At 47.2% G+C, this 17,418-nt stretch overlaps 1 protein-coding gene across 2 annotated transcripts in view; it reads right to left on the bottom strand.

The window, feature by feature from the left end:
* SLC35F3 (solute carrier family 35 member F3) overlaps positions 1 to 17,418 on the bottom strand; it is an 82,782-nt gene that overhangs the window by 13,777 nt on the left and 51,587 nt on the right. For both annotated transcript variants that reach the window (XM_032491804.1, XM_032491805.1), the window contains one exon: positions 69 to 288. In XM_032491804.1, the coding sequence (XP_032347695.1) occupies positions 69 to 288 (220 nt within the window). The remainder of the gene's footprint in view (positions 1 to 68; positions 289 to 17,418) is intronic.

Consider the following 17,418-nt stretch of genomic DNA (forward strand, 5'->3'; position numbering starts at 1 on the left):
CAAGCCGATGGGCAGGTTTTGGGTGGCATGACCGAGTGAGGGAGGAAGACAGAGAACAAGGAACTTACCCTCACGCCCATGAACCTGTCCCTGAGAACAATCCATGAGAGCAAGAACACAAAAGCTTTGTTGCAGCAGAACAACACGGAGGCATCCGTGGTGTTTATTGTCTTTATTGCATGTAAGTACAGGTAGTTTGTGAGTGTCCAAAGAACACCAAAGGGTGCTGCCTTGGTAACAAACACCTTCAAAGTCAAGCCATTGTCTCCAAAAAATCGACAGCATTCCCTAAAACAAGGAAAGAGAAGCAGTGTTATTATATTCTCGGGCTGAGACAGACCATTTATATTTTTTCCCCTATACCCAGTTTATTTATTTACTTTTTAGCAGATAGAGGGAGGGGTGGAGAGCCTTTTTAGTTCTTCTTATTTTTAATAAACATCTTTCTATTCAAGCTTCTCAATCGACTGCTTTAGTCCATTGAACAAAGGGTTGCCCAAGGATCTGCTGCCATGGGTTCTTCCTTCTGTTCTGTTGGGGCTGGAACTGATGGTTCTAGTGGGACTGTTTGACGGAAGGAGGCCCAGTCCCATGACTAAGGGCTAGAAAGAGAAGGGACTCATCAGACCTTTTCTTCTCAGGAGAGTGGATACTTGAAGAGGAATCACTGAAATATATTTTTAAAAAATTCGCCCCCAAGTGGAATTGTCTGTGTGGTCAGACAGCGCCAGTCATTTCCTGGCTACACGGAACGCGTTTGGGCTGTGGTGTACGTGGAGTTAGCGATCTACACATTTCCTCCAAGAGGCCACTTTAGAGTTGGCCATTTTACCATGTGGCAGGTCCTGCCTCCAGGCTGTCTGAGGCGCCAGCACAGGAGGAGTGAGCAGATCCAAGAGCTCAGCATCTTAAGAGAGAAGGAGATGAGGAGACACCTGCAGAAGAACGTTTCCCAACGCCTCCGTTCTAGATTCTAGGGGAAGGAGCATTGCTATTTGACAGACTACTTAAGAAAAATAAAGGCAGGTTTCCCCAGGCAGAAGAAGAAGGGAGAGGAGACTGTGGGACAGAGAGGGCAGAGAGAGCACAGAGAGGGGTTGGCTCTACACACAGCTGCAGCGGCCCCGGGGAGCGGGGAGCAGAGAGCATCGTTCTGCTGGGCCCCAAGAGCCAGGCCAAGGAGCTGGACTGGTGAGGACACACTGTCCCCACAGCCATCACCGTGCAGCCTCATGGCAGGGCCTGGTGTGGCCGATGTACCGGTGTGGCCGATGTACCAGCGTGCTAAGGACGGAGGCAGAGAGAAAAAAATGGAACTAGACTGAGCCAAACACACTAGGGTGGGGAGCAGCTGCAGCCTATGCCTCGTAGCATTAAAATGCAGCAGCAAAGGGGGAAAATGGAGAACAGGAGTCAAAGGGGATTTGACATGATTTGATTTTACTTTACTGGGGGTAATTAGGTTTATTTATGCATTTACTTTTGTATTTGTTTATTTATTCAATGGCGGTACTGGGGATTGAACCCAGGACCTCGTGCACACGCTCTACCACTAAGCTCTACCCTCTCCCCAATGATGTGATTTTAAATTTAATTTTGTTTGTTCTTTTCATCAATTTAAAATGAACTCTGCCTTTGTCCATTACCCAGCTGTGGGTTACCCATAGAAGAACACTCATCACCCTTCACTGAACTCAGTGTCTTAATGTTACTTCTAAACTAGCAACAGGTGAAACGTTCAAATCACTAAATTTACCAGGAAACCAATTCAACTGGATTGATTCCATTCTGACTTTATATGCAAGGAACTTTCTTCTGACTGCAGGTTGATATTTGTTTGCAATGTAATTTTCACACAGTACTTTGGCTGCGTTTTCCATGGGGTTTTCTCAAGCCCCGATTCAGAGAACAGTCTTCTTTCCCTCGGGGACGGTGACCAGGGGCATCTTCACTCATGGCTGTGACTATGGTGGCTACAAAGTGATGCCGGTTGCCTGAGTACGATCAACAGGAAATACAAACATTCTTTCCTGTCGTTAATGTCAACCTATTTTAACTAAACTTAGAGGTTATCCTTTTTATGGAAACGTAACACAGGGAGGACTTCCAAGTTCCCCCTATTATAAAAAAATTGTTCATGTTGTGACAGGGGCCACACAAAGTCAGCTGGACCCCTCACTTCCTCTTTGAGAATCTATATTTGATTCATCCAAAGTGTGCTGGTTGTTGAAGTGGTGGGGAACAGGAGGCGTGCAGACGTGGCTGTGCGGTGACGGCCCAAGCTGCTGACTTAAGTGGGAGGTGAGTGGGGATCCATCTCTGGGACGCTTTGAGGACCCAGGGTCAGAGAATTACAGAGCAGGTGGGAGGATTTTGGTTCTAATGAGACCAAGATGATTGCCCCAGTGCCAGTGAGCCTAGTGTGGTTTTAAGACCAAAGACTGTGCACTAATCCACATCAGCTGGCTTGGGTACCTGCCCCGCGCATGCCCTTGATGACAAGGGCGCGTGAGAGGCATGATGAGCACAAATCCATTTCTGCCAAAGACTTCTTCTCGGTACACCAGGAACAGAGCATGGTAGATATCTCTTGACTGAATTCCACTTGGCTGACTTGACAGTCCAGCGCCCTTCACTCCTGGCGGAGTAAAGGTCTGAGGCCAGCAGGTTGCTGTTCAACACGCCCCTGCCCTACTGACTGAATCACGTGTTGGCCAAGATTTCAATGTGTTTGCTTCCAATCCTGCATATGCCAATTGCTCTTGGTTGTTTTAAGAGTGTAATTCAATTAAATATTTCCTAAACCAATGAAATATAAGTGAGAAAAGAAAGTTGCGCTTTGCCTATGAAATCTAAGTTGAGAATTTCAAGGAAGACTTAATGAAAGCAAGTCACTGAACTACTGCTGCTGAATTAGGTGTGAATGAAACACTGTGCAAGGGACGGAGAACTAGCAAACCTTCCAAGTTCTACACTCATATTATCTATCAAATACCTATGATTTTGATGCTTTTTAAATAACCTGACAGGGGTGAGCCCGGCTTGGTGGGATTAGGACGGCTTGTCATTTATTTAAAATCAACAAGAACCTACTTACCACTTGTTAAAGTCACAATTCTAGACAAGGCACTGGAGCAGATACAGATCAAGTAAACAGTCCCTCCTCTTGAAAAGATTACGGTACAGCTGGGGAGACAGGATGATTCCTCACTAGGAAGCAATGCAGGTTTCAATGAAGTTACCTATTAGATCTATAATAATGCTAGAGAATTCTAATCTAGTGGAGAGAGCTAGACCGATTGGAGAAGGTCTCATAATAGGATTTTGAGTTGGACCTTGAAGGCTAGGTAGGGTTTACCCAGTTGGGGTTGTGGGAGAGATAACAGCCTTAGAGAGAAAAGAGAAGAAATTGCATCCACGACACAAGGACGAATGGCTATAAAGATGGAAATAATCTTGCAAATTAAATAGAGAATAGCCAAATTAAAAGAATTAATAGAAGAATTAGAAGATAAAGTCAAGACAATCTCGAGGTGGAAAGAGTGAGAGCAAGAGAGAGAGAGAAGGAAAGAAAAGATAAAATGAGGTCAAGCCAGAAGGTCCAATATATATTTTTAATATAAAGAGAGAGTTCTTTATTTTTTCACTCTTTATTTTTATTGAAGAACATGTAAGGTCCAATATTAACCTAAAAGAAACAACAGAAAGAGAAAGCTGGGAAACATGAAGTGGAGTATATTCTAAAATAAATGATTCAAGAGAGTTTTTAGAATTATGGAATTTAGAATTATAGGATGAGTCTTCACAATGCAAGGGCCCATCAAGTACCAAGGAAAATGAAATAAAGAACCACGAGTAAAAGGATAAAGATAAGATTTACAGGCTCCAGAGAGAAACGAAACAAAATTGGTCAAAGGACAGGAAATCACAGTAGATCAGAGCTCTCAACAACAAAAATGGAAGCCAGACAATAATGGCTTCTATTAAAGTTTGCAAGGAAAAATTTTTTCAAGCCAGAATTCTAAAACCAGCCAACCATCAATGGGATATGAGGGCAAAATAAAGATACCCTCAGTCAGGCAGAACTGGAGACATTGTCTCCAAGCCCCTGGAGGATCGGCAGCACGGAAACCAGGGCGGAAACCGAGGAAGAGGAAACCACAACAGCAGGGCACAGGGCTCCCCCACAGGCAAGGATGCAGAGCATCCCGGGATGGGACAGTGACCAGGGAGCCACGGAGGGCTGGGGGAGGGGTCTCGTGACTGAGCGAGCACAGGGAAAGTGCTGACGGGTTTCTGAGACGGTGGAACATTTCAGGAAAAGCTGCAATCACAAACGGAAATCAAGGTAAATGAGACAAAAGAGGCGAATGCTGCTGGCAGGGGAGACACAGGCTGTCCTCAACAGGGGAGAGGAAGGAAGTGGTGACATCTGCATGCTTATAATAAACACGATCAACCAAAAGCAGGTGGCTTTAGGTTGGAGGGAACAGAGTCAAGCCAAGTGAGGATGGGGTGGAGCAGAAACCAATGTATGTTTACATTTACGAAACACGGTTAGGTAAAGGGGCAGAAACACCAAAGGAAATAAATACCCACAAGAACTGGGAGTGGCTGAGAGTGAGCAGGTGTGGAGCAGGAGTTACTGTTTTTTTAAATGCTAATTCTTTTACTACCATTTGGCTTTTCCAAGGTATGTACATGCATTAAATGGCGAAAATAAAAATTGTTTAAAAACACACGGGAGGTCGAGTTGCTGTGGTTGAAGCTGAAATGTGAATGCGCTGAGACAGCTTTGAGGGGTGCAGTTTGAAAACCACAGACACAGAGAAACCCTACCACTTACAGGTAAGGATGCTGTAGCCCAGATTAGGCGGCGCACTCGAGTTCAAGTTCAACCAGACAGTGGTGGAGCCAGACCCGCAGCCTGTGCTCACTCCTCAGTGAACACTCCCAATGACCACCCCACCCCCTTCTTCTGGGTCCTTTCCATCACCATTTAAATACGTCTAAGCCTCCCCAACCTTAAAATACCTCCCAAAGCAAGAGCAAGCATGTCGGCAGCCCCTTTTCCTCTCTCTTTCAGAGCCAAGCTTTAGAACAGTCATCTGCATTCATGCCCCACCCCCATGATCACCTCTTTCTCTCTTCAGCTCACTCTAAGCCAACGTCTCCTCCCATTACTCACCCAAACCCCTAGATCAATTGCCCATGATCTTCCAGTTGCTGAATCTAATAGGCACTTGCTGGTCTTCATCTTACTCTTGGGAGCCTCTGACACGGTTGACTATTCCTCCTTGACACCCTTCTTGGCTTCCAACTCAGCACACTCCAGGTGGTTTCCTCCCATCTCTCCACACCCTTCCAAGGCTTCCTCCACCAGGCTTCACTGGCATTTTCCCAGAGATCTCTTCCAATGGCCCCTCTTTTCACCCTGCAAACAGTCACTGAGCAATCTCATCTACTGTTACGGTTTCAAAGCCCACCAGTGACTTTCTAGTCCAGACACATCTCCTACCTGGTACCATCTGCATCCTGGACGCCCAGACACCACAAATTCAGCCTTCCCTAGTGCAGGCGACATCTCCCAGCTCAGTCCTCAGTCAGGACAGGTACCACTATGCACATTTCTACTGGCCAGGTCCTTGGGAATCATTCTTAGCATCTCCCTTTTCTTCTTCCCATCTGATTCATCACCAAGGTCTGTAGAGTATTTCTTCTAAATATCCTACTGCAGTGACCGCTACCTGCCCCCTGCCTCTGTCCCCTCCCACTTGGACCACAGACGGAGGAACCTGAACATCCCTCCACGGTCCTTTCCTCCAACTCAACCCGTCCCATGATGTGTGCTACAGTCAGAGAGGGCCTCCTCTTCCCTCACTTTCCCTTAGGAGGACGGCCAGGCTCCCCACAGGCTTACCAGGTCTCTCCTGACCTGGCCCTCGCCCGTCCAGTAGTTTCATCCATTGCCATTTCTCCACTCCGACTCTAAATTTACGCCACCTTGAACTCATTTCAGTCACTTGAATCCAGTGCTCTTTCCTGCTCTGCTCTGGGACTCAATGGATTCTCTATTCCCCAGAAACACTCGTCCTCCTTTAATTGGTTTCTTTCCATCCATTGAGTATCATTTCATAGACCCTGCTTCAGTGAAGTGCCCTGGCATGTCCCCAAATGCCCTGTATGCCCTATGATATGTGTAGGACCCTTTATTGTAACTGAATAGTTTTTTTGATTGTAATATAGTCAGTTAACAACGTGTTAGTTTCTGGTGAACAGCACAATGTCCCAGTCATGCATATATATATATATTTGTTTTCATATTCTTTTTCATTAAAGGTTATTACAAGATATTGAATAAAGTTCCCTGTGCTATATAGAAGAAATCTGTTTTTTATCTATTTATATATATAGTGGTTAACCTTTGCAAATCTCAAACTCCCAAATTTATCCCTTCCCACCCCCTTTCCCTCAATGACCAGAAGATTGTTTACTATGTCTTGGAGTCTGTTTCTGTTTTGTAGATGAGTTCATTAGTGTCCTCTTTTTTCTTTTTCTTTTCTTTCTTTTTTTTAGATTCCACATATGAGTGATATCATATGGTATTTTCCCTTCTCTTTCTGGCTTCCTTCACTTAGAATGACGATCTCCAGGTGCATCCAGGAACTGCTTATTTAATCATCTGACCTCTTCACTAGAACATAAGCTCCCACATGGTCACTATATTTTTATTTTATCTTATATCCCCAGAACTTAGCCCATAATATGTGTTAATTAATTATTTTTTACAGAATGAATGTGCTTACTCCTTTATGAAGGACCACTGGTTTTTAAACAATGATGCATAGACCACCAGTCTTAGAAATTCCAGGGGACTTTTAAAAATACGAATTGCTCGGATCCAACTCTAGACACAGCCAATCATACAGTCCTGTGAAGGGCCTAGGATTCTGTACAGAATGGTGCAGTTTATATGAGGGTCACATTTTTGGCAACATTCCATAATTCAAAATTTACAAACCTTGATTTGTTTTCCCACAGCAGCACTGTATTTCTGTCAGCTAATGTTAACACTGCCACCTGGCTTTATCGTTCCCTTGGCCTCCCAGAGTTGACACTGTGATTCTTGTTTAACTTTTAAAATCTCAAGGGAGTCACATTATTTGAAACTTTATGCATAAATGAAACATTAGTCATAATATTTTGCGACTACAAATTTGCATTAAAATGTGACTGTGCTGGAGTTAAATTTTTTTTCCAAATGATTCTCAGGTGCAACTAACTTGGATCCAAAAGTTGATGCTCTCTCTCCTCACTTTATTTTTTCTAAAGAAATTCTTAAAATGTGGCAAAATCCATACAACATGTCTCCATGATGTTAGTGGTGATGACCTTTTTGGAAAGAGGGCCGAGAGACATGAAGGCATCCACAGCTCACAAAGAATCTTGTTCCCTGAGATTCCCCCCCAGGAATGGTCAAGTCCTAACCACGTCTTGGTGAGGGACCACTTAAGAAGCACAGATTGCACACGTGTCCCACTAACTAGGAATTTCACAGCCTCCTCCAGAGGAACGTGGTCCTCGTTTGGGGCTCAGCTGGTTTTGCAGGCACAACCAAACAGCAAAAGTGTCTGCAAAAAGCAGCGGGAGTGCTTGCTCCCGGAGTGTCTTCTTGTCCACAGGGCTCCCGGCTAACCTGATGGTTACAGTCAACCAGTTCTGTGTTCCATCCAGTGGTAAAGGCTGAAGCAGCAAAGACAGAAAGGACCAAGAGCTTCTATTACGTATGGAGACTAGAATGCCAGCTGAAGCAGTTTGGCCGCTTAGGAAAGAGGGGGCCCCAGAACTGCTATGCAGTTCCTCCCAATCTGAAACAACCTCTTGATGTCAGAAACCACTCCGCTTGCACTAGGGAGTTCATTCGAATATCTGCTGCACAGAATAAAGCTGCTCGGAGAATCGTTGCTTACAGTAATGCACTTAACCCAGTGAGACCGGACACAAAGGTTTCCGTAGCAGGAAGACACCACAGGACCATCTGTTGCGAGATGGGAGTCCTCTTCTGTGCAGGGATGAGGCAGACAGGCTGAAGACGGGCTCTACTGAGAACCGTCCGTGCTGAGATGGGACCAGGGGTTCAGGAAGAGCCCACCTCCTGCTGCGATGAGGCACATCCCGCTGTGAAGCAGAGGGACACCTGCACCCAGCACTCGGTCAACAGGTCCCAGAAAACAACAACGCTGGGCTTTTTCTATTTTGCCGCCTTTTTTGCTACTTCCACCTCAGTAAGGACTCATTCTGAGCTTCACTAAGCTGTCCAGAGTTGAACCAGGAATACATTTTTTTTTTTTTAATGGAGGTACTGGGGATTGAACCCAGGGCCTTGTGCATGCTAAGGATGTGCTCTATCGCTGAGGTAGCTCCTCTGCCGACCAGGAATACATTTTTACAACACACGAGCCAACAGCATTTGCTTCACAGTAGAGAAGGCGTGGGTGACCTGGGGACCTTCTGAAAGAAGCTGAAGCTCAGACTCTGTAAGGGATGGTGGGGTGATGTGGGACCCAGCGGTGCCCACCGGAGTCCCAGAACTGAGCCCCACAGCTGCGTGCACCTGCTGGCCGGACGCGCTTACTTCCCAGTGGGCGGTTATTTGCTTGGGGCTTTGGCGTGGGAGAAAGAGACACATTTAGCTCACATTGCCAGTAACTGTTCAACAAGAGAAGAGCCTTGTTCAACAGTTGAGCCCACTTTTGCTCTCCCATGCGGGAGAGACGACCGGCAGACATTCCAAAAATCTGACCGAATTTCCTGAAGACCTTGGGTGAGCAGCCCTCCTCTCTGTCCCGGCCCGTCTCCCAACTTTGCAATAGAAAGTCCAGGGCTCGAGACTGAGGCCTGGGACCGTGACCAGGGCGGTCCCTGCTTCTGTCACAGTGAAAGGCAGAGGCATTTGGTCACTGGGCAGAATGGCAATGTTCAAAGCCCAAGCTTTGAAGGGAGTAATGCAGTGTACAGTGAGCTGTTTCATACAGCGGCCTCACACATCCCTCCGCAGATACACAACGACAGTATATGGGATAGTTAAATTACACTATGGGGATTCCAAACGTCCTTTAGTCTGACTTTAGTCCCTTTGTCACTTATGTTAGATCTGCTGTCCGGGGCCTTTCTCAGAGGAGCGAGAGCAATAGTTTGTCCTGATGCTCTGTCTTCTAAAGTTGGCTGCAGGAATTCAGAGCTCCCGTCACGGGGTCCAGCTAGGACAGTGGAGCACAGAGGCGAGGTCCCGCCTCATTAGGGATCAAGGCATTTCTCTGCACTGGGCTGAACTTGGTTCTCCTGGGCTTCAGAAGTTCAGAGACACCCCTCCACTGCTGGCCCCTTCACAGGACCACCGGCATCTCCTCCTCCAGGGCTTCCCCTTCGACCTCCAGCTCTGCCCCGCATCCTGCAAACCTGCCCCCACAATGCTCTGTGTCCAGCTCCCTCACGTCTCCCCGGAGTTTCATAGCAGCCGTCTGCATCAGTGTCTCTTCCCGTTGATTGCTGGTCTCTTCCTGGAAGCAGCAGCCTGTGCCTCAGTCACATTTGTGCCCGCCAGGACCTAGGACAGCGCCTGACTCCGAAGTTACTGGGGAATAGACGAGCACAACTCAGCTCCTGACATTCAGGCATATTTGGCAGCATCAGCACGTTTATACTGCTAGGAAGTTTAGCAGGTGGATATCGTAAAACCAGACTATCCACGCTGGCGGGGATGTTAGAGACCCTTGTTCAGACGTGGGGAAGCTCGAGCCCAGAGGTGACTGAGTTCTGCCCAGGGTTGTGGAGTGAGTTAGGAGCAGGACTGGGTCTAGAACTAGGTGCTCCCAATTCACTCCCCTACTCTCTGCACTTATGTTAGTGAAAGCTTCATGGTGGCTGATGTGCCAGGTAAAGTGGATTACCTTTACCACGGAGAGAGCAGGTGCACACCCACGCGGCTGGCTGGACAGAGCGAGGAAACCAAGCGGACCCTGTTGCGATGGTTCCTTGGCCACTTCCTGCTCAGTGATTGTGGAAGGAGCCTGTGTAGGGTGCTGAGCATAAGGGACCTGTTTCCCTGGATTTTGCAGGACTGCGCATACAGATTTAGGGCATATTCCCTGCAACTAATTATGCAGAAGTGTGGGCAATGCTCTTTGCTGTATTCAGGAGCTGTGCCCGAACTATTTAAAACTACGGGCATAATTTGTCTTCAGAAAGAAAAATTCAGGGAAGTTATCCTAAAGGCTTTCCCTCTGGCTTTATCAATGGGTTTTTACTTTAAAAAAAAACAGCTTCCTTCAAACTGAAGAGATGTAAAGATTTGTGTAATTGAACGTCAGATGAACAGGCTACGTTCTCCTGATCTTGAACCTGGAGAAAAAGAAATGCCACAAACTCAGCAGGGGCTGAAAAATCAGGGTTTTACTAAGGAGAACAATTTTTCAAAAGTTGAAATGAAAGTTTGTTGTGTCTCAAGGACAGAAATGTTTCTGGATACGGTCAATTCCATAGTGCGCCGTTTCGGAAGGAACTGATTTATTTTAATGGTGAAGTTTTCCAAGGTTGGCATCAGGAGACTGGTGTGTGGATGTGTGTCTGCTGATTTTCGAAGGCGGTTTTCCTTTCTGTGTCTCTCTCTCTCCCTCACACAAACAGCCAGAACTGCCTCCATCCAAATGAACATCATCAAATTCTTCAGAATTGGACGGATTTCCTTGGCATACACCAACAGCTCTTTGAAAGATAAATTAGACTGGCCCCTAGGAACAGTCTAGATACATACTGCTTGGCCCTGACTATTGACTGGAGACACACACTGGGTACCCTGGAAGAAGACTCTGGTGGTTCTCTGAGATTCAAGGGTGTTCCTAGCTTAGCAAAAACTGCAGGGGACACCTGAGTTCCTGCTCTCATTCCCTCCCATCCTAAACCCAGGCCTGCACCCCAGGAGCTGTGTTCTCAGGGGTCCTGTTTCCTCCAGGCACTTCCTGATGGGCCTTCCTGCTCTACCAAATTCCGGACTGTATTCAATCATCTCAATTTCCTTATGCTGCGAGTTTCACCATGCTCCTTGAGGTCTCAGGTGCGGTGCTCTACCCTCGAACATCTGGGTAACAAAAGACTTGCCCTACACCGACGTCAGCACGGAGGCAGTTGTCTTTCAACAAAATCAATGCAAAGGAAGGAACTGGAATTTAAGCTGGAAGTAAAAGTAAAATGATCTTCCTCAGATACTGAGGTCTCACATACTTGGGCAAAAGTTCTGACTACACTCCAGCAGCCTTTCACTAATGCTGGGAATGCAGAGAAGCAGCAAAAAAATGTGGGCTCTTGGGCCAGACTGCCCGAGTCCAAGCACTGGGTAGGAGAGTTCCCTGGGCCAGTTACCCAGCCTGTCTGTGCCTCGACTTCATCGTCTGGAAAATGGGTATAATGGCTGTGACATGAACTGCTTTGTGTAAGATGCTGAGATGAGTGCCTGTACAAAGTAAGCACTCAATAAACACTAGCTCTTATTACTGTCATTTTTATATTATTACTAGCGATTTGAGGTGCAGAGAGCCCTCCTTAAGAAGGCTCCCTAGGCAACATGCCCCAGGAGAGCATGGATTTGGGTGCTGGGCAGACCTGGAGCTGAAACTTCATTCTTCTGCCATTTGCTGTGTGCCTTGTGTATGTGACTGAACCTCTGCGAACCTGTCTCCTCATATAAAACATGGGTGGAAGGCGTAACTTTCAGGATTATTGTGAAGGTTAAATAAGAGCACGTGAGAAACTGCAGTGTCTGGTTGGTGCTTCAGAAATATTAGTCGTTCTTTCTATTAATGCAAAACTCCCTATTTTTGTGGAAGTCTAGAGCTCTTTGGAGAGCTCTGAGCGAAAGCTCCTTTTATCCTGATTTATGACCTAGCTTCATATACACATACATCGATGGTGGTCCTAATTCTCCTTCTTAAAACCAATTTCACACCTTTTCTATTTAGATAGACAGTCAAATATTTGGAGGTCCCTTTTCTCCAGACCAACAATGTAACAATCTAACAAGTTTCTATCATGTCTTAGGGAACTTGATTTGGGGTCTTCTTGCAGCCATCGCTGCCACTCATCCTTGCGTCTCTTAAAACACGGCCCCACACGACATCACCAGTAGAATCTGATCACTGCAGGAAAGGACAAAGCTGTCAATTTCTAAATTCAAATTATTGTATGCTATTACATAACTTGGATTAAATACAAATTTCTGATAGCTTCATTATGCAAATAACCCATGTCACAATTATCATCAATGGAAGTCCTTTTCACACATGTGGCTGGCAGGCCGCACTATCCCCTCCATCCAGCCTGTTCCTGTAATTTGTGAGTCCACGTGGGCATGTTACACTTATTCCTGTTACATTTCTTGTTGTATCTGGCCCTGCTTTCTAGCCAGACAGATCTTTTTGGATCCTGGTTTTACCACACAAAACATCATTATCCCGCCTAGAGTTTGGGTCATTTACAATTTCGACAAATGTAAACTTCCATGATTTTATCAGTCATTGATAAAGCTATCCAGCAGACCAAGCCCAGCGAGAGGGCCTGAGAAATCTCCCTTGGGGGTTGTCAGAGCTATTCGACATACATCTTTGGGGGCTGTTATTCTAACCCTTACGTGTCTTGCTCTCAATCCTTGTTTCTCCACTCAAGCTTCTTACAAGACGAGGTCGGGTGCTTTTCTGAAGTCCAGCTATACAGTGTCTACTCTATACTCCTGAGCTACCACTAAGGAATTCTCACCAAAAAAAAGGAAAATGGTGCTAGAGGACTCGACACATCCTTGGAGAATATGAGCTCCTCCTAGCGGTCACCTCTGGGCTTAACGTAAAGGCTCACAAGCCACCCCTGCAGTAGTCAGCCTAGCACTTGGCCTGCGGTCCGATCTTGCCCGCAAGCTGGAATCTGCGGAGTCTTTCCTTCTTGCTCATCTCTGTCTTCTGCCCTCCTTCTTCCCAGAGCTCCTCAAAGACCACCAGCCGTGAGCCAGTGTTCTCACCTGCTAGTTCTGTGGATGAGAATGTCACCACTTGGAATCAGTGATCTGGACACTTAGAGGAGCCAGGCCCACTCTCCCCTCTCCTCCTCACTCTGGACCTTCACTGTCCTCTACTTTTTCCTCCTATGCTTCTGAGTTCCTTAACACAGGAGACAGAAAGACAGTGAAAGGCTTTCTGCCTTCCCCTCTACATTTTCCCACATTCCTCGAGCCACTCGAACAGAGCCAGGCACGCAGAAGGCACTCGATTAACATTTGTTAAGTGTATGAATTCTATTTGAAAACTGAACCAGGGTTCCAAGTTACAACTCATAGGGGTGGGGTGGTGAGGAATATTTATGTGGAACACAGAAGGGAGCAGCGGGAGGAGTGGACAGATGTCCTGTGCAAGAACTTAGAAGTCAGACACACCGGATATGAATTCTGCCCTGATCACTTCCTAGCTGTGTGATCTTGGGAAAGTTCACTTCCCTCTCTGAGCCTCAAATCTGTCATCTATAAAAAGGGGGGTAATAATATCTATCTATAAAAGCTATGATCAATATTTTATTAGATATTGTGTCTAAAGCTTCCTGACATGGAGTAAAATGCTCCAAAAGCTGTATCTATTATAATGGTCACCATCGTAAGAGTGACGAGCGTGTTCTTCATGGTTCCCGGTTCTGAGGGTGACTGTTCTGATGCTGCAGTGCCGGGGCACCACGCTGTCTGCCACCCACCAGCGTCTCTGCCGCAGAGTGCCCGCACGTCCTTGCTGGGGAAGAGACGTGAGGATTGAGCCTCCGGGCCCCAATTCCCTGGTAGGCTGGATTCTCCTTCCTTCAAAGATTTCTGCCCTGTCCAGCACTCCAGAATTTGGGCTGTCTTCCGGTGGTGAGCCACACTAGGGAATCCATTCACTCTCACGTTGTTAGGATCTGCCTCAGGAACACCTGACCCAACCAGTTTTCTCTGGGCCCGCAGTGCTGTTCTGTACTCCCCTCCAGGGACGCTTCAAGTAGACCTAAGCTCACGGCTACTAATTAGCAGTGAATTGTGCAGTTGTTTGTTATTTGTGGAGAAAACGACAGTAATTAGCAGAAAATACCAGTCCTTTGCGTTTTAAGAACATTCGTTGGATAAAGCATAAGGAAGGGAGATAGTTTGTTAGAAATAGTTCCTGCAAAATCAAGGCCTGGCTTGTGGTCATGTGCCCTCTGGCGCGGGGCCAGCCTCCTCAATGGGAGATGGCCACGGAGTCCAGCCTCCGACAGGAGGGCCCCTGGGGAGGCTCCGTTCTAGACCGTGGGGAAGGGCTCTCCTCCGAGGTCAGACCCAGATCAAGAGCAAGGTGGGAGAAACCAAACCTTAGGGACTGCGCATCAGTGGGGTGGGTCCTCTGAACGTTTCTTTCCTCCAGAACCGAACGCAGTAGAAACTGGTGAAGGAGTCAGGGCTGTTTCTTTCCTCCGAGAGTGACTGGCAGGGGCCTGTGTGCATCCCAGCACACGAGTGTCAAAAGGTACGGAGAGGGGCCTTATTCTGCCCGGACCCTCACCGCACAGGGCTGAGGCCAGGATCCCCCTCTGCACCCTGCACCAGGGCAACGCACGCTTTGCGAAAGGCCAGGGAGCTTCAGCTCAGCGCAGCCGGCAGTCCCAGCCTGCCTCTCGCTCCCCGCTCCCTGGGCACGGCTGCAGTTCTGACAGTAATTTGACCCGATGCGTAATAGATGAGCGAGTGCTTGGCTGGGCCTGCACCATGCCCTCTAATCCCGAGGCCAGGTTCACAGAAGTCTTCACGCTGGCTGGATGCGACTGATTCCCCGGGGCCGCCAACACAGGGCTTCGCCTCCCAAGTGCAAAGCTGAGCCATTTTGAAGGTCACCTTGGGGATGGGGGGGGGGGGTTTGACTGCTCATCAAGGACCTGTTTCCAGTTCAAGATAAAAACCGAGCTGCCGACTTTGTTTACATACGCTTATTCTATGATGTGTGTCTAAAGATTTGATTTTAAACCACCGGTTATTTTTTTGGTGGTTGTTCTGAGGCTTTGAAAAAGTCTGCTTTAGCACCTCATGGCTTCCCTGTTTTTCCGGTGGAGGATCACAGTTGATGGCAGCTGACTTTATGTGCATTCTCCTCTGCCAACCGGCGACAACGAGGAAGCAGAAGCCTCAGACCACGTGTATTAGCCTGCGAGGGCTGCCGTAACAAAGCTGGCTACGCGGCTGAGCCAGCAGACGCCTGTGTCCTCACCGCTGTGGGGGCTGGAAGTCGCAGATCAAGGTGTCAGCAGGGCTGCGTCCTTCTGGGGCCGCTCTCCTTGGCCGGCAGACGGCCGTCTTCTCTCCTGGTCTTCACATGGTCCCCGCTTTGTGTGCGTCCGGGTCCTAATCTCCTCTCCTTATAAGGACGTAAGATTGGATTAGGGCCCAGCCTCACGACTCAATCACCTCTTCTAAAGGCCATGTCTCCCAAAAATCAGTCCGATTCTGAGATCCTGGAGATTGGGATTTCAGCACAGGAATTTCAGGGGCACACAACCCCCGTCGCACGAGTGTCCGAGAAGGCTGGCCCTTGTTTGTGGTGGTTGTGCAGACACTGAACAGAGTGGAGTCTAATTTCTTGAATTCAAATCCTGCTCTGCTACTTCATAGACTTGGTTCCTGTAAATGTCGGGTGTGACGGTGAACATTACGTTGTTGCCACACAGGGCTCAGGAAGGGGAGAATGTCTCGGTCCTGGCGCTGTGTGATGGGGGATTGCCCTTCTCCCAGTTCCTGGAGGCACCTCTGAGCTTCTGGAACTCCAGCCATTGCTGCTGGAGGCGAAAGAGGGCAGGATGTGTGGCAGGTCACTCAGAGGATCTCTAGGAGGTGACTTAAGGCTAAAAGGATCTGAGAGCAGAGAGTAGCCATGGGTGGGGGTCTACCCCAGGGGACCTCTCTGAGGCTGGGAGCGGGTACCAGCAGAGAAGAGTCTGTGTGGAGAGGAGCAGAAACAGGAGCCGCTCAGGGTTGCTGGCAAGGACGTCGGTGCCTCCAACAGAACTTCCAGGACTTTGTTGGGCTGATCCACAGACCGCACTAAGTCAAGGTCAGGAAGCTGTGCGTGAGTCATTTGGACCTGTACTCCCAGGACTGAGGACCCAAAGAGAAAGCCGCCTGCTTTCCTGAGGACCCAGGGGTTGAAGAGGATGCCTCCTATGTGGTAGCACTTTTTAAGAAACAGTAAAAATGTGCCCCTCCTTGTGCATGACAGTGCCTTAACATGCCAAAAATGCTGAAAAGATACCCTTCTCCAGGCCCTTTCTCTTCATGTTAAGCATTTTAAAATCTTCCTAAAGCTAGACTGTACAATATGGTGGGCTAGCCATATGTGGCTTTTAAAATATAAATTAATTAAAATGAAAGAAAATCAAACATTCTGTTTCTCAGTGGAACCAGCCATTTTTCAAGTGGGCAATGATAATGGGTGCTGAGTAGAGGCCTTACTGGACGGCGTGGCTGGAACATCTCCATGGCAGGGAGATCTACTGGACCGTGCTGCTGTGAGGACCCCCAAGGGCCATATGCGAGTTGTTTGTTTGTTTACTTATTTATTTATTTATTTATTTATTTAAGTGTAGTTAATTTACAATGTTGTGTTAGTTTCTGGTGTACAGCACAGGGATTCAGTTATACATATACATACATATATATATATGTTCTTTCCCATTATAGGTTATTACAAGAAATTGAATATAGTTCCCTGTGCTGTACAGTAGGACCTTGTTGTTTATCTATTTTATATACAGTAGTGTGTATCTGCTAATCCCGAACTCCCAATTTATCTCTTCCCCCTCTTCCCCTTTGGTAACTTTAAATTTGTTTTCTATGTCTGTGAGTCTGTTTCAGTTTTATAGTTAACTTGTTATCATTTTTTAGATTCTACATATAAGTGATATCATATGTTTTTTATCTTTCTCTTTCTGGCTTACATCACTTAGAATGACAATCTCCAGGTCCATACATCTTGCTGCAAAAGGCATTATTTCATTCTTTTTTATGGCCGAGTAATATTCCATTGCATATATATACCACATCTTTATCCAGTCATCTGTGGATGGACACTTAGCTTGCTTCCCTGACTTGGCTATTGCATACAGTGCTGCTGGTCCATATTCCAGATGCATCACCATCACGCTCATCCTCCTCTGTACATAATTTCAGGGGGTGGTGAGCGGACCTCTGGCCACACACAGATCTTGTCCCCCTAGTGCGGAATTCCAAGCAACTTGTTCTGGCTCTTGTTGTGAACACACTCGTGTCTGCTACACACACGCTGTGGCCGCTGCCTGTGATTCACAGTGTAAGCCTCCTAGGGCCATGCCAGA

This window comes from Camelus ferus, chromosome 11 (genome assembly GCF_009834535.1).
Source record: "Camelus ferus isolate YT-003-E chromosome 11, BCGSAC_Cfer_1.0, whole genome shotgun sequence".
Taxonomy (NCBI): domain Eukaryota; kingdom Metazoa; phylum Chordata; class Mammalia; order Artiodactyla; family Camelidae; genus Camelus; species Camelus ferus.